Source organism: Jaculus jaculus, chromosome 8 (assembly GCF_020740685.1).
Source record: "Jaculus jaculus isolate mJacJac1 chromosome 8, mJacJac1.mat.Y.cur, whole genome shotgun sequence".
Classification (NCBI taxonomy): Eukaryota; Metazoa; Chordata; class Mammalia; order Rodentia; family Dipodidae; genus Jaculus; species Jaculus jaculus.
The window spans coordinates 55,911,847-55,934,514 of NC_059109.1; the positions used below are offsets into that span (position 1 = coordinate 55,911,847).

At 42.7% G+C, this 22,668-nt stretch overlaps 1 protein-coding gene across 4 annotated transcripts in view; it reads right to left on the reverse strand.

Moving 5' to 3' along the window:
* The window catches only part of Tubgcp4 (tubulin gamma complex associated protein 4), a 59,038-nt gene extending 45,122 nt beyond the window's left edge, over positions 1-13,916 (reverse strand). The window contains exons 1-4 of one of the 4 annotated variants that reach the window (XM_004660881.3): positions 13,748-13,916; positions 6,989-7,117; positions 4,733-4,855; positions 4,309-4,362 (exon numbers count right to left, since the gene is read on the reverse strand). In XM_004660881.3, the coding sequence (XP_004660938.1) occupies positions 4,309-4,362; positions 4,733-4,855; positions 6,989-7,117; positions 13,748-13,825 (384 nt within the window). In that variant the 5' untranslated portion in view covers positions 13,826-13,916. Of the gene's footprint in view, positions 1-4,308; positions 4,363-4,732; positions 4,856-6,903; positions 7,118-13,534; positions 13,665-13,747 lie in introns of those variants that run through there. The other 3 variants (XM_045155918.1, XM_045155919.1, XM_045155920.1) reach the window with 3 other exon arrangements.
* Between the last annotated feature and the right edge of the window lie 8,752 nt (positions 13,917-22,668).

Here is a 22,668-nt window from a genome sequence, read left to right on the forward strand (position 1 = left end):
TTAGTTTTTTGAGGTAGGGTTTCACTCTAGTCCAGGCTGACCTGGAATTCACTTTGTAGTCTCAGGGTGCCCTCAAACTAACAGTGATCCTCCTACCTCTGCCTCCTGAGTAGAGGGATTAAATTTTTTTTAAATTCATTTGCAAGTAGAGAAGAAAGAGAATGGCAGAGAGGGAGAGATTGGGCATGCAAGGGCTGTTTGCCACTGCAAAGGAAGTCCAGATGCATGTACCACTTTGTGCACCTAGCTTTATTTACGTGGGTAACTGGGGAATTGAGTCTGGGCTAGCAGGCTTTGCACCTCTATCTCCTAAGCCATCACCAGCCCCAGATTTCATTCTTTGAACTTACATGAAAAGAACCTGGAGGCCACTGACTCAGTGGAAGTATTTTGTTACTGTGAAAGACTATGACCATGTCTGTCTGGCACCTTAAGTCCAAAGGCCCAACCACGAGCCAAGAAAGGCTCCATAAATCTCAAGGACACCACAAATTCCCATAACAAGGGAACCTGATCCAAGTTGCCCTGCAGCACACTTTCCCATATTTTTCCCTCTCAGGACCCCTCCCACCTGGGGTGGGGAATCCCACTCAGTTTGGAAGGGTTTTCTTTGACTCTTATTTCTACTCTCTCTTAAATAAATCTTTAAAAAATAGAATATGGGGCCAGAGAGATGGCTTAGCGGTTAAGCACTTGCCTGTGAAGCCTAACAACCCCGGTTCCAGTCTGGATTCCCCAGAACTCACGTAAGCCAGATGTGCAAGGTGGCTCACGCATCTGGAGTTTATTTGCAGTGGCTGGAGGCCCTGGAGCGCCCATATTCTCTCTCTCTCTCTCTCTCTGCCTCTTTTAAATAAATAAAAATGCACAAGAATTAAGTCCAAATGGATTAAAGACCCTAACATCAGACCTGAAACTCTGAAACTGCTAGAGGAAAAAGTAGGGGAAGCCCTTCAACATATTGTTCTTGGCAAAGACTTTCTGAATATAACCCCAGTTGCTCAGGCAATAAAACCACAGATTAATCACTGTGACCTCATGAAATTACAAAGATTTTGCACTGCAAAGGACACAGTGAAAAAAGCAAAGAAGCATCCTACAGAATGGGAAAAAATCTTCGCCAGCTATGTATCTGATAGAGGATTAATATCTAGGATATACAAAGAACTCAAAAAGTTAAATAATGAGGAATCAAACAAGTCAATCAAAAATGGGCTATGGAGCTAAATAGAGAGTTCTCAAAGGAAGAAATATGAATGGCATATAAGCATCTAAAAAGATGTTCTACGTCACTAGTCATTAGGGAAACGCAGATTAAAACTACATTGAGATTCCATCTCACTCCTGTCAGATTGGCAACCATCATGAAAACAAATGATCATAAAAGCTGGCGAGGATGTGGAAAAAGAGGAATCCTTCTACACTGCTGGTGGGAATGCAATCTGGTCCAGCCATTGTGGAAATCAGTGTGGAGGTTCCTGAAACAGCTAAAGATTGATCTTCATATGACCCAGCTATAGCATTCCTAGGCATATATCCAAAGGACTCATCTCATTTCCTTAGAAGTACATGCTCAACCATGTTTATTGCTACTCAATTTATAATAGCTGGGAAATGGAACCAGCCTAGATGTCCCTCAACTGATGAGTGGATAATGAAGATGTGGCACATTTATACAATGGAGTTCTATTTAGCGGTAAAGAAAAATGAAGTTATGAAATTTGCAGAAAAATGGATGGACCTGGAAAGGATTATACTAAGTGAGGTAACCCAGGCCCAGAAAGCCAAACGCCACATGTTCTCCCTCATATGTGGATCCTAGCTATAGATGATTGGGCTTCTGCGTGAGAAGGAAAAGTCTTAGTAGCAGAGGCCAGTAAGTTAAAAAGGAGACATAAAGGGAAGAGAAAGGAGGGGAGGAGGGTACTTAATAGGTTGGTATTGTATATATGTAAGTACAATGATTGAGATGGGGAGGTAGTATGATGAAGAATGGAATTTCAAAGGGGAAAATGCGGTGGGAGGAGGTATTACCATGGGATATTTTTTATAATTATGGAAAATGTTAATAAAAATTATAAAAATAAGAAAAAATACTCATTGGACAAAAGATAGCCTCTTTTGCAAATGTGCTGGGAAAACTGAATATATATTTGTAGAAGGATGAAAATAGATCCTTATCTCTCTCCATGCACAAGAATTAAGTCCAAATGGATTAAAGACCTTAATATCTGACCCGAAACTCTCAAACTGCTAGAGGAAAAAGTAGGGGAAACCCTTCAACATACTGGTATTGGCAAAGACTTTCTGAATATAATCCCAGTTGCTCTGGAAATAAAATGACAAATCATCTGCTAGGACCTCATGAAATTACAAAGCTTTTGTATAGCAAAGGACACTGTGAATAGAGCAAAGAGGCCAGAAAGTTAAAAAGGAGACATAAAGGGAAGAGAAAGGAAGGGAGGAGGGTACTTAATAGGTTGGTATTGTATATATGTAAGTACAATGATTGGGATGGGGAGGTAATAGGATGGAGAATGGAATTTCAAAGGGGAAAGTGCGGAGGGGGGAGGGAAGGAGGGTATTACCATGCAAAATTTTTTATAATCATGGAAAATGTTAATAAAAATTGTGAAAAGAAAAAAAAATAGAATAACCCCTGAGACTACATAGTGAATTTCAAGTCAGCCTAGGCTAGAATAAGACCCTACCTTAAAAAAAAAAAAAACAGTCAAATTAGAAGAGGTAGGAGCTGGGCATGGCGCACGCCTTTAATCCCAACACTTGGGAGGCAGCAGAGATAGGAGGATCTACGTGAGTTCAAGACCACCCTGAGACTACATAGTGAATTCCAGGTCAGTCTGGACTAGAGTGAGACCCTACCTCAAAAAACCAAAAAAAAAAAAAAAAAAAAAAAGAGGTAGAAGAACAATGGAATGGAAGGTGATACCTGATGCTCTGCTTGGTGCACAGGTGAGCACACCCTGCCACAAGTGAGCTCATGGGGAGCCTCATGGGCACACACACACATGCCACACATACCACTCCCCTTCCCCCAACAAAACTGGTAGTAGCATAGAACAGGGAAAACCTAGCATCCTAAAGCAATCTGATGTCAGGGTTGGCTACAAATAAAAAAAAATGGAGGACAGAAGCAGTTTCTATTTTGAGGTTGGCATCATTGTTAAAAGTCACATCAGTTGGAGAAAATTCACATTAAACTAATTGTTACCTAAATTTAGCACTCATTTGTTTTTTGGTTTACTTTAAAAAAAATTTTATTTATATTTGTAAGCAAAGAGAGAAAATGAATATGCACATGGTCAGGGCCTCCAACCACTGTAAACAAACTCTAAATGCATATGTCACTTTGTGCATCTGTCTTTATGTAGGCACAGGGGCATCAAACCCAGGTTGGTAGGCTTTGCAGGCAAGTCCCTTAACCACTAAGCCATCTTTCCAGCTCTCCGGTTTTTTTTCTAAATATTTTAATTTTTATTTATTTATTTGACAGAGAAAGAGGGGAGATAGAGAGAATGGGTGCATAAGGGCCTCCAAGCATTGCAAACAAACTACAGATGCATGCGCCCCCTTGTGCATCTGGCTAACGTGGGTCCTGGGGAATCAAACCTGGGTTCTTTGGCTTTGCAGGCAAACACCTTAACTGCTAAGCCATCCCTGCAGCTTCCTAGTTTGGCTTTTTGAGACAGAGTCTTGTTAATGTAGCCCAGGCTGGCCCAGAACGTGACATGATTCTCCTGCTTCTACCTCCTGAGTGTTTGGATTATAGGTCTGTGCTATCACACCCAGCCAAAATTTGGAACTCTTCCAACAGTTCTTATCCAGTAAAGCATATAGCATTTACAAAATATAAAATGTTGGTCTTTGCCAGGCGTAGTGGCATATGCTTTTTAATCCTAGCACTTGGGAGGCAGAGGGGCAAAGATAGGAGGATTGCTGTGAGTTTGAGGCCAACCTGGGACTATAGAAAGAGTTCCAGGGCTAGAGTGAAACCCTGCCTTGGGAAAAAAAATTAAGAAGTTGGTCTTTAACACCTTAAGTAAAGAAAGTTCAAGGTCTTAACAGCTAAGCCATCTCTCTAGCCTTGTCCTCCCCTCCCCCAAGGTAGGGTCTTGCCCAAGCTAAGCTGGAATTCACTATGTAGTCTCCAGAGTGGTCTAGAACTCACAGTGGTCCTCCTACCTCTGCCTCCCAAGTGCTGGGATTAAAGGTGTGCACCATCTGGATCATTAGATTATTCGAACAATAGCAATAGATTCTACAGAATTTTCTATTGGCATAGCATACCTGATCTAAGGAGTAATTGACATGTGATATAGACAGGTGAGGGTCAGCCAGGAACTGCAATAAAAACACTGAGATTAGAGCTCCACACACTAACTTGAAACAATTTCATCTATGAAAACTAGGAGAATATGACAATAAGCTTAGTTTAGTTTTAAGCTCTGCAGAACTGGTAGTTTATAGGAGATTATTCTGATGTCTTTTAAATGATAAAGAAACAAAAGCCAGGGGTCTTAAATTCATTTCAGAACTTTATCTGTGAGCCACTTTGATCTTGGCTTGGGCTATCACAGAGAGAATACCATACCCTCTGGCCATGCAGGAAACAGTTCACTAATAACTGCCTGGCCTTATCAAAGGCAACTTCAAGAACATACTCTAATGTGCTGTCACAAAGGTACTGCTTCCTATATTATCTCTTTCTTACCTCTTGTTCCAAATCAAGCAATGCCTGGCGATAAGGCTGCAAAACTGAATCCAGCCCTGTGCAGAAAGCCCTCAGGTAGATCCCATGTAGCCCACTCTGGCCCTGTTGAGATGGATAGTGATCCTGAAATCAAACAAAAAGAAGTCAACTTCTCAGCTTAGGACCTGAAAACTGAAGAAGATATTACCTTTCATTTACAATACTGGCCTTGCTTAAATAATTCCACCTCACAGCACAGCCTCAGCACTGAAGATAAAGATTCTTGTACCCTATTCTTTTTCTTTTTTAAGAAAATATTTATTTTTATTTATTTATTTGAGAGAAAGAGGTAGAAAGAGACAGAATGGGCATGCCAGGGCCTCCAGCCACTGTAAATGAACTCCAAACACATGTGCCACCTTGTGCATCTGGCTTATGTGGGGACTGGGGAATCAAACCTGGATCATTAGGTTTTACAGGCAAGTGTCTTAACTGCTGAGCCATCTCTGCAGCCCTGTATTCTAGTCTTTTAAATTTTGGTAATATTTTAATTTTCCAAGTAGCCCCAGATGTAACAAACAACTGGGTGGGTAATCCTCAGTGGAGATTTTTCAACAACTCAATTCTGACTGGGTGATTCCACTTAAAACCCTTCAGTGAGTTACCATCAGCCCAAAACAATACTCAAGTTTCTCTACATTTTATGTCTTTTGCATTCTGGCTCTTACCTATTTTTCCAGAGTTGTCAAAAATACCTCACACATCCAGACTACACATAGTACAATCGATGTGCTTGTTTATTATCTCTTGCACGTGTGAATTTGGACTTGTGCTCTGCTTCCGACTGTGCACCTTATCTTTCTGCTAAATAATTATCCTTCTGGCAGAATCCATTTCATGCTCTTGTTCTCTGCAAAGCCCTTTCAAACTTTTTTTTTTTTGAGGTAGTGTCTCACTCTAGCCCAGGCTGACCCAAAATTCACTAGGTAGTCTCAGAGTGGCCTTGAACTCACTGTGATTGATCCTCCTCCCTCTGCCTCCTGAGTGCTGGGATTAAAGTTGTGTGCCACCACACCCGGCCCTCAAACTTTTCACATGGAATCAGTAGCTTCACCTTATTGCTTTCATCTTTACTTACTGCTTGAATTGTTTTTATTAGCAGTCTCTTGCATAAGACAAGAACTTCATGTAGTCAGGGTCATTTTACTCAGTTTTTATTTTAGCTACTAGCATGGTTCTTTAACAGAGGGTAAATATTTATTGAATAAAGAAAAGTATCTCAATCTTCATCTTAATATTCCTTCTCTTGTCCAGTTTGACAATTCAGCAAGAAAATAATCCTGGGAGCCAACATGAGGACTATGAGACCCAGCAAGGGCTTATGCACAGACATGGCTTATCTTTCAGGAATGCTGTAAGGTTTTTTTCTTTTTCTTTCTTTCTTTTTTTTTTTTTTTTTTTTTTTTTTTGGTTTTTCAAGGTAGGGTCTCACTCTGGCTCAGGCTGACCTGAAATTCACTCTGTAGTCTCAGGGTGGCCTTGAACTCTCAGCGATCCTTCTACCTTTGCCTCCCGAGTGCTGGGATTAAAGGCATGCACCACCATGCCTGGCTTGCAAGTTTTTTTTTTGTACAAACTTCTTATGTAGTTTTTTTTTTTTAATGAGAAATTGCACTTAACTTTTGGCAGGGGACTACAACTCTTTGTCTATTCTTTGTGCTGACCAGGTTGATCAGGCTTTGAGTGTGGTTGGCAGAAAAACAAAATTCAGCAAGAAATGTGTTAGGAAGCTTGGGCTCAGGGGTTACAAAGCAGTGTAGCCAGCAAGTGATACAAAAGATACTAGTAGCTCCTGAAGATAAATGCTCATAGCTACACTAAGAACAGTAAGCACAGGGAAAGACGGACCAGACTGGTTTATACCAGCCAATTTTTATTTTGATCTTATGTCATTCTAGAAAACAGTATCTTTACTTTTACAAAATGAAAAAGAAAAGTAACTTTTTACTTTTCCAAAAAAGATGTCCAAGAATCTTTAGAATCTGGAAAAGCACATATCTCTGCATCATACAAAATAAGATACTCATAAGATGTGCAAGTTTTCTTTTGTTGTAGAAGAAAAACCACTCGGAGACCTTGCCTTATTTCTAGAGTTATAAATTTAGGATTACTTCCAGAAATTCCTAACTTACTTCACATGAATCACCAATGGATTCACTGAAAGCCTGGTAGTATTCTTGCTCTCCAGAAGCATATATCCAGAAAATAGGATCCCACCTGTTGCTGCACATGGCCTGTGTACTGTTCAATGAATTCAGTGAAGCGAATGTAGTCTGTGCCAAGACGGCAAAGTCGATTCAGGACACTGGTCTCACTGGGGTGGAGAAATGGGAAGTCCTGGGACACCTACAAGAGGGACAGTTACAAAAAAAATACCTGCTAGTAACCACTCATGCTCTTTGGGGTGCTTAAAATGCTTACAACATACTATCTGTTCCTTTCTTACTATTTTCCTTTTCTTTTCCTTAAGTTGCCCACTCAGGCTTGGCAAATTCTGGTAAGAAAGTTCTAAATCACTACAAAGGTAGTGTTCCTTATCCCAGTTGTCTTAAACAGACAACTTTCAGTAAAGAATTTGCACAACACAAAATGGTGTATATTAAAAATAAGCCAACCTGGGCTGGAGAGGTGGCTCAGCAGTTAAGGCGCTTGCCTGCAAAGCGTAATGACCTGAGTATGATTCCCCAGTACCCACGTAAGCCAGATAAACAAGGTGGCACATGCATCTGGACTTTGTTTGCAATGTCTGGAGACCTTAGCATGCCCATTCTGTCTTCTTTTTAAAAAAAAAAATTTTTTTTAAATATTTTATTTATCTATTTGAGAACAAGACACAGAGAGAAAGAGAGAGAGAGAGGGAGGGAGAGAAAATGAGCAAGCCATGTCCTACAGCCACTGCAGACGAACTCCAGATGCATGTGCCCCCTTGTACATTTGGCTTGCGTGGGTCCTGGACAGTCGAACCAGGATCCTTTGGCTTTGCAGGCAAATGCCTTAACCACTAAGCCATTCTCTCCAGGCCTGTCTGTCTCTCTTCTATCTATCTCTGCTTATAAATAAATTTTTAAAAAATTAAACAAACCTAACTGGAGGCAGTCACTATTATTTGTTTCTTATGTCATCTTCACGGAGTAGCCTATACTATAAGGATATGGGGTTGTGACTTGATGGTAACAGTGTGTATAGCAATCTTACTCAGACTAGGGTCTGTAGATTCCAAGGGTTTCTTAGACATAGTCTTAGAACTTAGAAAATTTCTATGAACTTTGTTTGTTTGCTTGAAATAAGGTCTTTCTATATAGTCCAGGTTGCTATGAAACTCACAATCCTTCAGTATCAGTTTCCTGAGTGCTGAGGTTACGGGCACATGCTATATCTGTATTTCTTTTATTTTTTTCAAAGATATGATCACAATTTTTAAATTTTTTTTATTTTTATTTATTTATTTGAGAGCAACAGACAGGAAGAGAAAAAGGCAGATATAGAATGGGCACGCCAGGGCCTCCAGCCACTGCAAATAAACTCCAGATGCACGCATCACCTTGTGCATCTGGCTTACGTGGGTCCTGGGGAATCGAGCCTCGAACTGGGGTCCTTAGGCTTCACAGGCAATAGCTTAACCGCTAAGCCATCTCTCCAGCCCTGCATCTGTATTTCTTAAAAAATATTTTTATTAGTTTATTTGAGAAACAGAGAAAGAGGGAGAAAAAAGAAAGAAAGAATGGGTGCACCAGGGCTTCTAGCCACTGCAAATGAACTCCAGATGCATGTGCTACCTTTTGCATCTGGTTTATGTGAGTCCTGGGAAATCAAACCTGGGTCCTTTGGCTTTGCTGGCAAGCGCTTTAACCAAGTCATCTCTCCAGCTCCCATTTTTGTTGTTGTTGTTGTTATTTGTTTGTTCAAGGTAGGATGTCACTCAACCCAAGCTGACTTGGTATTCATTCTGTAGTCTTAGGCTAACCTTGAACTCACAGTGATCCACCTACCTCTCTGCCTCTCAAGTGCTAGGATTAAATAAAGGTGTGTGCCACCACAGACAGCTCAATGTGACATATAAGTTTCATAACTAGCCGGGCGTGGTGGCGCACGCCTTTAATCCCAGCACTTGGGAGGCAGAGGTAGGAGGATCGCCGTGAGTTTGAGGCCACCCTGAGACTCCATAGTAAATTCCAGGTCAGCCTGGGCTAGAGTGAGACCCTACCTTGAAAAAGAAAAAGAAAAAAAAAAGTTTCATAACAATTCAAGTTGAAAAAAATGTGTGGAATATATTTGTTCAATAAATCAACTGCTTTTTGTTGTTGTTGTTGTTTGTTTTTTTGATGTAGGGTCTCACTCTACCTCAGGCTGACCTAGAATTCACTCTGTATTCTCAGGGTGGCCTTGAACTCATGGCGATCCTCCTACCTCTGCCTCCCAAGTGCTGGGATTAAAGGCGTGCGCTACCAGGCCTGGCTTTGTTGTTGTTGTTTTTAATTTTATTTATTGGAGAAAGACACTAGAGAGCAAGAGAAAGAAGCAGATAGAGAATAGGTACGCCAGGGCCTCCAGCCACTGCAAACAAACTCCAGATGCATGTGCCACCTTGTGCATCTAGTTTCTGTGGGTATTGGGGAATTGAACATAGGTTCTTAAAATTTGCAAGCAAGCACCTAAACCACTAAGCCATCTCTCTAGCCCTTGTTTGTTTTTTTCAAAGTAAGGTCTCATTCTAGCCTAGGTTGACCTGAAACTCACTCTATAGTCCCAGACTGGCCTTGAATTCATAGCAATCCTCCTACTTCTACCTCCCAAGTGCTGGGATTAAAGGTGTGCATCACCATTGCCAGCTTCAATCAATTTGTAAAAGTTAACCGTTGGGTGAGCCATTCATAGTGACATATACCTCTAATCCCAGCACTCGGGAGGGCGAGGCAGGAGGACTACAAAATGGAAAATAGCCTTGCTACAGAGTGATGTAGGGAATTCAAGGCAAGTCTGTGCTATCAAGTAAGACCCTGTATCAGGGAAGGAAAAAGAAAAGCAAAACAGGGTCTAGGAAGATGGCTCCATGGCAAAAAGAGGACCTGAGTTCAGATCCCCTGAGCCCATGAAAAGCCAAATACAGGAAGGAGTGCCTGCAATTCCAGCACTTCTTCAGGACAGTAGAACCCCAGAAGCTCTCAGGATTGCTAGCCTGGCATATGCAGCAGCAAACTACAGACTCTGCTTTAAACAAGATAAAAGGTTTGGACTAACACCCAAGGTTTTCCTCTGGCCTCTACATATGCCCTGTGGCATGTACAAACCCACAAAAAATGCACATGCATACATGTGTCATGTACACATATTTTATACATACGCATATGCATTCACACATATATGTGAGATAGCATAGCATAGTGCTAAAGAACCTATCTTTGAAGCCAGGCGTGGTGGTGCATGCCTTTAATCCCAGCACTTGGGAGGCAGGGGTAGGAGCATCACTAGGGTTTCGAGGCCACCCTGAGAATATACAGTTAATTCCAGGTCAGCCTGGGCCAGAGTGAGACCCTACCTCGATAAACAAAAACAAACAAACAAAAACAACAAAAACCTATCTTTAGTACTTGCACATATACTAAAATTGGAATGAAAAACCTATCTTTGGAGCCAGACTCCCTCAATTTGTATCCCTAAATTGTCTCTTACTTGCTTAAAAACTTAGACAAGTTACTATACCTCTCATTCTGTAGCCCAGGCTAGCCTGAAACTCATTATCTAGCCCAGGCTGGCCTTGAACTCACAGGAATCCTCCTGCCTGTGCCTCACTACAACTGGGATTACAGGTATGAGCTACCACATTTGGCTCTAAGTTATTCTATTAAACTCAATGCTGATAATTTTGTTTCAGCAAAACAATATTTTTTTGTTTATTTTTATTTATTTATTTGGGAGCGATAAACAGAGAGAGAAAAAGGGAGGGAGGGGGAGAGAGAGAGAGATAGAGTGCACCAGGGCCTCCAGCCACTGTAAACGAACTCCAGACATGTGCGCTTCCTTGTGCATCTGGCTAACTTGGGTCCTGAGGAATTGAGCCTTGAACTGGGGTTCTTAGGCTTCACAGGCAAGTGCTTAACCACTAAGCCATCTCTCCAGCCCAAAACAATATTTTTTTAAATATTTATGTATTTATCGAAAAGAAAGAAAGTACATAGGCAAGCCAGGGCCTCCCACCACTGCAAACACAAACTTCAGATGTCTGTGCACCTCTACGCATCCAGCTTTACATGGGTACTGGGGAATCAAACTTAAGTTGTCAGGATTTGCAAGCCAAGTGCCTTTAACCAGTGGGTTAGCTCTTTAGGCCCGCCCCCCCCCCCATATATTATATTACCTTACATCTGGGTTTCTCTATGGGACAACTTTGCCCCCAGGTGGCATTGGCAATGTCTGGAGACATAATTAAGGGAATGCTACACTTTGTGGATTGCTATTATGTTTAACACTGCGTGATTATGTGTCTTGGACTAAAAGATAGCAACTGTGATATTTTTCACATTGGGGTTACTTTGAAAATACCAAAATCCAATGGTAGCTACAGGTTCTCCATTGATATTCTCAATAGAAACTTTTTTTGGGGGGGGTAGTGATTTTCCTGACCTTGCATGAAATTCCATTGCACACATAATTCCATTATGAAATACTTTTAAGCTAATTCACACTTCACACACCCAGATAACGAAGTACAGTCATACTACTCTCAGTGGAAGTTGATTGTGCTCATTATCCATATGTCAGTGCCCTTCTGTCTGTGATGTGTATAACCTCATTTAGATCTAGTATAGCAAGAAGGCTTTCTTTTTTGTTACTGGTTTTTGTTTTTGATGATTTGAGGCCTGTTATTCTGAACTAGCTGTATCTGAGTCTGTTCTCAGCAAAAGTACCCTGCTTAGTAAAGAACAGATGTGTTCCTCAAAAAAACAACAAAAAAAAAGAGGGACTAGTTAGAAAGAAAGTTTCAATAGAAAGGGCATGGGGTAATGGTAAGGAATTATGGTCAAAATACATTACATACATAAAGCAGGGTGAAGTGGGGCTGAGAGATGATTTAGCAGTTAAGCACTTGCTTGGTTCGAGGCTCGATTCCCCAGTACCTATGTAAACCAGATGCACAAGGTAGCACATGTATCTGGAGCTCGTTTGCAGTGGCTGGAGGCCCTGATGCACCCATTCTCTATCTGCTGCTGCTTTCCATGTCTGTCGCTCTCAAATAAATAAAACTAAAAAAAATTTTTTAAAAGGCAGGGTGAAGTGGTACATGCCTTTAATGGCACTCAGGAAGCAGAGGTAGGAGAATCACCATGACTCCAAAGCCACCCTGAGACTATATAATCAATTCCAGGTCAGCCTGGGCTAGAGCAAGACCCTACTTAGAAAAACAAACAAACAACAACAACAACAAAAAAAACAGTCAAAAAAATTTTTTTAAAGATGTGATCAGAGAAAGCTTTCTGAAGAAATTACTTTAGATCTGAGGACATAGGGGGTGGAGAGATGGCTCAGTGGGTAAAATGCTTGCCTACAAAGCCTAACAACCGGTTTGATTCCCCAGTAGCCACATAAAGCCAAATGCACAAAGTGGCACATGCATCTGGAGTTCATTTGTAGCAGCTGGAGGCCCTGGCACACCCATTCTCTCTGTTGTTCCTCTGTCTCTCTCTGCTTGCAAATACATAAAGGGGAAGATGAAATACTTGTGGCTCTCAGCCCTCCCAGCTACCTTTTCTATACTGTTAACTGTTTTGTTTTTTTTTTCTTTTTTTTGAGGTGGGGTCTCACTCTAGCTCAGGCTGACCTCGAATGTACTTATTATGTAGTCTCAGGATGGCCTCGAACTTACAGTGATCCTCCTACCTCTGCCTCCTGAGTGCTGGGATTAAAGGTGTGCACAACCACGCCTGGCCTGTTACCTGTTTTTTACTTCATATAATCAAGCACTCAAAAGAGAGAGAAAGAGGGAGGAAAGTAGGGAGGGAGAGTGAAGGAAAGAGAATGGGAGATCCACTGCAAAGGAATGGCAGAGGCGAGCTCCACCTTGTGCATGTGGCTTACACGGGCCCTGGGGAAGAGAACCTGGATTCTTTGGCTTTGCAAGCAAGCGCCTTAACCACTAAACCAGCTCTGATTTATAGGTTTTATAGACTAAGAATATAATTTTTGTGCTCTTCCAAAGTCTATGTTGCCAATTCTCCCAGGAACAAGCATGACTTTGTAATCAAATATCCCTAAATTCCTATCCAGGACTGCCAGTAGTAGTTTAAAAGTTCCCCGAGCTCCAGTTTTGTGCACCCGTAAATTGCAGCTTTCAATACCAGAGTAACTAAGTTATTGAGAGCACCAGGTATAACTGAATACAGAATGAGGCAAAAGTTCAGATAACGGAGATAGACCTCAATTCGGGATTCAGATTTAATTACTAGGTATGCGATCCTGGGAGTTGCTGATCCTAGATTAATCGGTAAGAGGGACATAAATTGTTAAGATTGAATGAGATAATGCACATCGTACTGTTTTACATAACCCTTCCTCCTCATTCGCGATGTCGCTTTCAAGTTCTCCACTTGGTGCACTTTCCTGAGATAGAATGAGAAAAAAACATCACAGCTTTCAAATTCATTTTTTTTTTCACTCAATAAAATTTGTTGTTTATAGTATCCTGAGCGCTGTGTATCTGGGATAATCCTCAAAACTCAGTTTGAAACAGAAAGCAAACATAGAAAGAGGCGAAAGTGCCTTCTTTACCAGGGTCCTAGCAACTCTCAGGGAACCTCAGACCTCGTTCCCCACTCAAAGGCCAGGCCATTCAGGGTCCACTTCCATTCTTCCTCCTCTTCCATCTCGGCGGGACCCAGCGGGCTTGCAGGCATTCCCGGGGACGGCAGCCCGCCCGGAGACACGCCCCAAGCCCTGCGAGCCCCGCCTCCGCCCGCGCGCTTTCCCGCGCTCCGGCCGTACCTGCAGGCCGCTGCGCTTGTTCCAGGTGAAAATAGAGCCTGGGTACCCGCTCAGAGCCAAGAGCAGCTCGTGAATCATCCCCACAGCGGACCTGGAGTCCTCTCGGTCTCCGCCTCCTCCAGGCCACCGCCGGCCGGCGCCCCCTCCTCGGGCACGCGCGCGGCTCGGGCCTGACTCTGGCGGCGGCGGCGTCCCGGAAGTGCGCCTGTCTCGGCCGTGCCCTGGCGCATGCGTCGACCGCTCGGGCTTCCGGCTGGAGAGCGGGACCCCGCTGCCGCGAGCCTGGCCTGGGCCGGGCGGACCCGGGGTGAGGCTCGCCCAGTGGCCGGGATGCACGTGGCGGGCGGAGGGACAAGACGAGAGGGACCGGCCCAGGGTGAGCCGCAGAGTCCTCTGCGGACGCCTTAGCCCGGGCTCCGAGGCCTCTGGACCGCCCTGCGCCTCCGCTGAGTGACCCGGCGGGCCGCGCCCGGACCCGTTCTCAGCAGCCCCGTTACTGCGGCCCGACGCGCCCGCTAGTCCCCAAGTTACTGCCTGCGTGCGCGAGCCTTCCCATCAGGAGCTCCCCGCCTGCTGAAAACAAAGATCCACTATTTAGCACGAGACTTTTTTATTTTTAATTTGAGAGTGACAGGGAAAGAAAGAGGGAGAGAGAGAATGGGCGCGCCAGGACCTCCAGCCAATGCAAACGAACCCCAGACGCGTGCGCCCCCTTGTGCATCTGGCTAACGTGGGACCTGGGAACAGAGCCTTGAACCGGGGTTCTTAGGCTTCACAGGCAAGCGCTTAACCGCTAAGCTATTTCTCCGGCCCCAGCACATGACTTTTGACTGGGGAGGGAACTGATAAAGTTTTGGAACCCGAGGGAGCAGACAGAAATTAGCCTTGGTATCCATGACTTCGAGGTGCCTAGCACTATCTTCACACGCTTGTAATAAGAGAGACTAATGGAAAGAGGGAGGGTATATGATGGAGTGTGGATTTGTGGAGGGGAAAGAGAGAGGAGGGAATTATCATGGTTTATTGTCCATGGAAGCTGTCCATAAAAAGGAAAAAAAATTAAAAGACAGTGACTATTTTACTTACGCTAATTCTATCAAATGGTCATTACTAGGTTTAATCACTTAGCGTTAAGTGATTTGTTATCAGTTACTATAACATTCATCTCCCTGTTAGGTAAAATATGTTGGTATAGCTTACCTAAACTTTATCAATTTTAAGTCATGGGTAACACATAAAATTGTTTTATGTATGTATTATACATATTTTATATTTGTATTATACATAAGATCAATCCATTCAACATTAAGCTACAAATATTGGTTGTCAAACAGTGTTCTCTTTCAAAAAAGATTTGTCAAAAGGTTGTATTAGAACTCAGATGTTTTGGCTGAACACTAGCCAGGTTCTACTCTACTATGTGTAATCAAGTAATTTAAATCAAGATTTTATTTTAAATAACTTTTTTTTTTCTGAGGTAGGGGTCTCACTTTGGCCCAGGCTGACCTGGAATTATCTATGTAGTCTCAGGTGGTCTCAAATTCATGGCAATACTCCTACCTCTGCCTCCCAAGTGCTGGGATTAAAGGTGTGTGCCACCACGCCCAGCACTGTCTCATTTTTTGATAACCAAAGTTTATGGCTTATAAGAAAATTAATTCTTAAAATATATTTCCTTAGTCCCCAGGAAGCAGAGGTAGGAGGAGTGCCGTGAGTTTGAGGCCACCCTGAGACTACATAGTGAATTCCAGGTCAGGATGGACTAGAGTGAAACTATCTCAAGTATATATTCCCTACTTTAGGGAACAGCCTCATGCTCAATGGTCCTTATCTGAGAAAAATAATTTCAAGCTCTGTGGATCTGTTTCCAATGTTCTCTGGGTAATTGGTACCCACACAGGTATCTGGACTAATCAAAGATGTTTTCAAAACAGATGCCAGCCGGGTGTGGTGGCGCACGCCTTTAATCCCAGCACTGGGGAGGCAGAGGTAGGAGGATTGCCATGAGTTCAAGGCCACCCTGAGATGACAGAGTTAATTCCAGGTCAGCCTGGACCAGAGTGAGACCCTACCTCGAAAAACCAAAAAATAAAAATAAAAATAAAAAAATAAAAACAGATGCCAAGACTTTATAACTCTCTTACTTTCCTTTGTTTCAATAACATAATTAAAAAAATTTTTAAATTTAGTTTGAGAGAGAGAGGAGAGAGAGAAAAGTAAACAGAATGGGCACACCAGGGCTTGCAGCCACTGTAAATGAACTGCAGATGCATGCATCACCTTGTGCATCTGGCTTACATGGGTCCTGGGGAAACCTGGGTCCTTTGTCTTCACAGGCAAATGTCTTAACCATTAAGCCATCTCTCCACTCTTGTCTTTTTGTTGACAATATTCAGGTTAAATTAACTGGTTTAGATTTGTATTGTTTTCAAGACTAGTAACAGGTTCTGCATATATTACAGCTTTTAGATATTTAAAGGATAAGACATGCCTACTTCAGATATGGTCTGTGCCATCACAGGGTAACTAAGAGGTTGGACATGATGACTTTAAGCTCTTCTTTAACCAGGTCTGTTTGACTAATCAAATGTGCTCTGTATGTACACCCTTCAAGGTTGGTGTAACTTCCTTTCAAAGTGTTCGAAGGACCTATGTAGAAGCCAAAGCCAACTGGATTCACCAGAGCTAAAAAGGCCAATATTTTGGCCCCTGTTCCCAAGTCATGAGGCCACTGGAAATGATGGGACACTGCTATACTGGCCCCCTGGTAAGTCACCTGCCCTCCTGATCAGGAAGGATAGAGAGACCCAGAAACAAAAACTTGGTGTACAGTCTGAAACATGAGAACCACAACTGAGGGAAAATCAGTCCTTCTAGTTGCCCAAAGAAGGGAAAAGTACTCGGCCAACATGACCATGACTCATCTTAACAGACAACGTCAGTACTAGAAAAGCTGTAGTGTTCCTCCCAGGTCCCTAAAGTCTCCTTTTGAGCGCCATTAGTGACCTCCAGAATTAATCCTTGATTAAATTTTAGCTACCTGCTTGGTCTTAAACATTCAGAGAGAAATGTATTATCAAAAATGAAAGAATATGCTGGGTATGGTGGCGCACGCCTTTAATCCCAGCACTCGGGAGGCAGAGGTAGGAGGATCATCGTGAGTTCGAGGCCACCCTGAAACTCCATAGTGAATTCCAGGTCAGCCTGAGCTAGGGTGAGACCCTACCTTGAAAAACCAAAAAAAAAAAAAAAAGAAAAAAGAAAGAATAGAGCCAGGCGTGGTGGTGCACGCCTTTAATCCCAGCACTTGGGAGGCAGTGGTAGGAGGAATGCCGTGAGTTCGAGGCCACCCTGAGACTCTATAGTGAATTCCAGGTCAGCCCAGGCTACAGTGAGACCCTACCTTGAAAAACCAAAATAATAAATAAATAAATAAAAAGAAAAAAAATGAAAGAATACCTAAAATATTATATGAATGGCCTGTTAAGTAATACAACAGGAGCTTTCTAAATGGGGAAACAAACAAAGCCGTAAGGCATGTTAGACCCCTCTCTAATAGTTCTAATTCTACAATAAGGAAAAACAACCATAGATGTCAGAATAGAATAGTTATTTTCAAATTAATAATGTATATCTGATTAAGGATTTCTTACTTAATAATGGTGAGTCCCTTCTAACTTTTGCCAAGACATTATTAAATAAGTCCTGAGGCCAAAAAAAGATTTGTACAGCCCTTAATGGCACACAGTGGCTCTACGGTACCAATCTTTGGCCCTGGCTACCCCCAGGACAAATTATAAGAGGTACACTCTGGTACGATATTATACAAAATATGGTATATTCATCATTATCAAGATTAAATGTTGTGTGTATATTCCTGATAACTGCTAATATCTCATCTGTTTTATAAGCCATACAGAAACAGATTCAGACCATGTCAGCCACCACTGTGCTATTCAGAGAACAGTTCTGGGAGAAAATCTCAGCCAGCTCATGCTCAGATGGTCCTGAGACAATCCAACTCCATCTACCTGGGTTCCCTTGAATGCTCACCAAGGCCTAGAAGTCCCCAAGAAGTATAGCCCTAAAAACAGCCAGTTTGCTGTGTGCCCACTTCGCATTAACACCTTCTTTCTTTCTTTTTTCTTTTTTTGGTTTTTTGAGTTAGAGTCTTGCTCAAACCCAGGCTGACCTGGAATTTACTCAGTAGTTTTAGGGTGGCCTTGAACTCATGGCAATCCTACCTCTACCTCCCAAGTGCTGGGATTAAAGGTGGGTACTACCACATCTGACTTTTATTTTTTATTATTGACAACTTCCACAATTATAGACAATAAACCATTAATAATTTGGGGGCATCAGGGACCTCCCTGGTCAATAGTTCACTGGAAGGTATCCCATCCCTGGCACTGAATATTTTTTTTAACAGAATTTTTTGCTTATTATTTATTTGAGAGTGACAGACAGAGAAAGAGGGAGAGAGAGGGAATGGGCGCACCAGGGCTTCCAGCCACTGCAAACAAACTCCAGACACCTGCGCCCCCTTGTGCATCTGGCTAACGTGGGTCCTGGAGAATCGAGCCTTGAACCGGTTTCCTTAGGCTTCACAGGCAAGCGCTTAACTGCTAAGCCATCTCTCCAGGCCTGAATATTTTCTAGTAACAATCTATGGCTTCTGGATGTACCATTGTCCAAAAAAGTAGGTTTCCATATGACTTATTCATACCCTCTTAGATTTTGATTAACCCTTCCTTTACTCAATTTCTTCTCTTGACCTCACTTAGGTCTTTTCACCTCAGTAATCTGTTCTTAACTGCAGTTAGTGTCTTCTCATGAGAGGGAGTACAGTTAGGGTGACTAAACCCCTGAAAGCAGGAAAGTTTGCACTTGCTAGAAATCAAAGATGATCTGACTTCTTATCTCTTGCCTAGCTCCCTGGACCTGATTTTCCACAAACAATCAGAACCCTCTGGGGAGGGAGGTCTTTCATAGGATTTAAACATTGTAGTTGGTCAAGTTCACCCCCTGGACTTGGTGTCAGGGCTAATCTCTTCCTAAAACAACCTCTAGCCCTAACCAACCAGCTGGCCCTCAGGTTCACCTGAGCCAGAGGACAGTCTACCACTATAAGGTTATGAATACCTTGGCAAGGGGAGGGCAAGCTCTCTGAGCACTTGGGAACTTCCAGCTGTGGGTAAATTTTCCCTCAGCAGGGCTGAGCCAAGGGGAGGGCCCCCTAGTCCTTACTCTCCACATGGGCTTCTTTACCCACTACAGCTCCCCACACGGCAGGTGCTCCTTCAACTTTTTTCTTTCCATGGTTTTCCCAGGCCTTCTATGTGGGATCTCTAGCCATGTGGGTGTCTTTCCTTGGCTCTGTACTTCCCTCAGTAAATATAATAATTTCGTAATAATTTTAAAAGACAAGCTAGAAAACTCTTTTTAGATGGTGGTGACCAAAGTGCTGAGAAGTAACCATAGAGTGTTCAGTACTAAGTGAGACATCTCTATCATACCCTCTATGGCTCTGGGATCATTGCAAAAGAGGTAGTGGAAGGAATGAAAGAGCCAAAGGGAGGGAAGGAGTACTTACAATACTGATACTGACTTCCAGACAAAAAGTGGCCTTGATACTCATGACCCCATAGTGGCTGATCCTACCTATACAAGACCTGCACAAGGAGGGGAAAAAATGAAAACATCAAAATAGAAGAAAGACTAAGCCAGGTATAGTGGCTCATGCCTTTAATCCCAGAACTTGAGAGGCAGAGGTAGGAGGATCGCCATGAGTTCAAGGCCACCCTGAGACTCCAGAGTGAATTCCAGGTGAGCATGAGCTACAGTGAGACTCTACCTCAAAAAACCAAAAATAAATAAAATTTTAAAAAATAGAAGAAAGACTAGCTGGAAGGAAGGGATTCAGTGGGGGGGATGATTTGAAAGGGAAGGAAGGGAAGATGCTGGGTAGCACCATGCTGGTCTCAAAACTCATGGCAATCCTCCTACCTCAGCCTCCCAAATGGTGGGATTATGATCATGGTATATTTAAGGAAGTTTGTGAATAAAAAAGTTAAATGAAAAATAAGGTCTAGCAGTCTGTCTCCTTTTTATTTTTTATTTATTATTTTGGTTTCTTTGAGGTAGGGTTTCAGGCTGACCTGGAATTCATTATGTTGTCTCAGGGTGGCCTTGAGCTCATGGTGACCCTGCTACCTGTCTCCTGAGTGCTGGGATTAAAGGCATGCACCACCATGCCTGGCCTCCATTTTTTTTTTAAGTTTTATTTATTTATTTGAGACAGAAAAGGGCAAACAGAGAGAATGGGCAGGCCAGGGCCTTTAGCCACTAAAAACAAATCCGGTGAATGTACCACCTTGTGCATCTGGCTTATGTGGGTACTGGGGAGTTGAACTGGGCCCTTAGGCTTCATAGGCAAGTGCACTAACCATGAATCCATCTCTCTAGCCCCCAGACTGTCCCCGTTTATTGGAGCAATGTCTTCAACCCCTTTCGTAGGGGCAATCACTAGAAGGGCAAAGCCAGATTTCAGCAGCCAGCTTTATTTGCCACTAGAGTCACCTCATTAGTAAGCATCTACACAAATCTATGGTATACAACATGGCTTGGCATTAACAGTCTTGAGAGATAATACTTACAAGGGTTAAAGCAAGTGTAGGGAGTCTGATTAAACTAAGAAAACAAAGATCTACTGTCAAAAGCTACAGAGCTGGGCTAGAGAGATGACTTAGTGGTTAAGGCACTTGCCTGTGAAGCCTATGGACCTAGATTTGACTCCCTAGAACCTATATAAGCCAGATGCACAAGGTGATGCATGTGCACAAAGTGGTGCACATGTCTGGAGTTCAACTGCAGTGGCTAGATGCCCTGGCATGCCAATTCTCTCTCTCTCATGCATGCGTGCACTCATGAAAACAAGCTAGAAAGCTTGGCAGGAATCTGTTTTTCCCCTTTCTCCTTAGACAAGTAATTCTAATACTGATGATTAGTTAACAACTCTGTAGTCTCTTCCAGCAACACAGAGGTAAAGACATGAAGCACTCAGGCCAGGTGTGGTTGGCAAATGTCTTTAATTCCAGTGCTCAGGAGGCAGAGAGGTTGGAGGATCACTGTGAGTTTGAGGCCAGCCTGAGACTACATAGGGAATCCAGGTCAGTCTACATTAGAGCAAAAAACCCTACCTCAAAACAAACAAACAAAAAAGATGTGAAGATCTCAGGACTTGCTATTTACTGAACCCTTAAGCCTGCCCTTTGTGCCTAGTTTGCTGGGTGCAACCTAGATTTTGGCTTACCCTTCCTATTTGGGGAACTCTTTACCAGAGAGCTTTGGGCTGCCTTGTATCTCTGTAGAGCTGTGTGTACCCCAGAGCCTTTGGTCCCAACTTCATCTTTAGTGAGTTGAGCACACCTAAGAGCTTTAAGGCCTCCTTTGTCTCCAGGGAGCTCTACACACCTGTGAGTCTTTCACCTGCCTTTCACCTCCAGGGGAACTCTGTGTACCTGAGAACATTTGGCCCACCCTTCATCTATGTGGAGTTCTATGTACCTATAAAACTTTAGCCCATTCTTCATCTTGGGTATCTGAGAGCCTTCAGGTCACCAGTCACCTAAGAGCCTTTGGCCGTTTCATGAGGCTGTTGAAAAGTAAACACGAGACAGACTTGTGTCCTAAACACTATCAGAACACTTATCAGGAGGAAACAACACTGAAATCCCATAGTAACTTAGTCCCTCTTGATCAGAGCAAGCCCTTGTATCAAAATAAAGGTGAGTTTAAAGAAATAAAATTTAAAGAAATAAATTCAACCAACAACCCAGTTCCAGATACCTAAGTCACAAGTCAAGAACACAAGTGACATAAAGATCAAGGTAACATGGGCTAGAGAGATGGCTTAGCAGTTAAGGTGCATGCCTGCCAAGCCTAAAGACCCTAGTTCTATTCTCCAGGTCTCACATAAGCCAGAAGCACATGGTTTGCAGTGGCTAGAGGCCCTGGCACCCATTCTCTCAGTCCCTCTCTGCCTCAAATAAATAAATAAAAATAAATCTTAAAAAAAAGTTTTTTTAAGATCAAGGTAACATACCTCTTCCAAAAATTATCCTTCAGTAATTGTCTACACTGAGACTGAAGTTAAATCCCAAAAACAGAATTCAGAAGACTGATGAAAGTAGTTCAAAGGAATAAGAGGAGGAAATGAACTCCTGAAGAGTCCCCAACAGCTGAAGAACAAGAGGAAGCAGATGAAAACATGAGAGGAATTCAATACAGATAGAAATGCTCAGGAAAAACAAAACAAAGACTAGAACACAGTATCTTAAATAAACTCTGTGGGAAAACTTATTAGCAGAATGAACTGAGAAGACAGAAGATATGAGCTCTGAGGGAGCTCCAACAAGGACAAAGATAACAAGGAATGAACAGGACTTTCAAACTATTCAGGACACTATGGTAAGAACAAATTTAAGAATCATGGGCAGGGCCAAGAAGATGGCTCAGCAGATAAAGTGCTTGCCACTCAAGCTAGAATATCTGAGTTTGATCCTCTGCCCCCATCACTCCGGAGGCAGATGTGGGAGGGTTTCTGTGAGTTCAAGACAAGCCTGAGACTACATAATGAATTCCAGGTCAGCCTGGGCTACAGTGAGACCCTACCTTGAAAAAAAAAAACACTAAAAACTTAAAAGCACACACACATACAAAACCCAGAAGCCATGGATGGTGGGCTTGTTATTCCAGCATGCTGAAGCCCTGAGTTTGAGCTCTAGTAACACACACATACACACATACACATACACGCACACAGTTTCTAAAAAGTTTCCATCTCACCTCAGTCCAAATGCTAGCAAGCTTATATAGCCATTATGGAAATCAGTGTGGTATCACAAACGGCTAAAAATTGT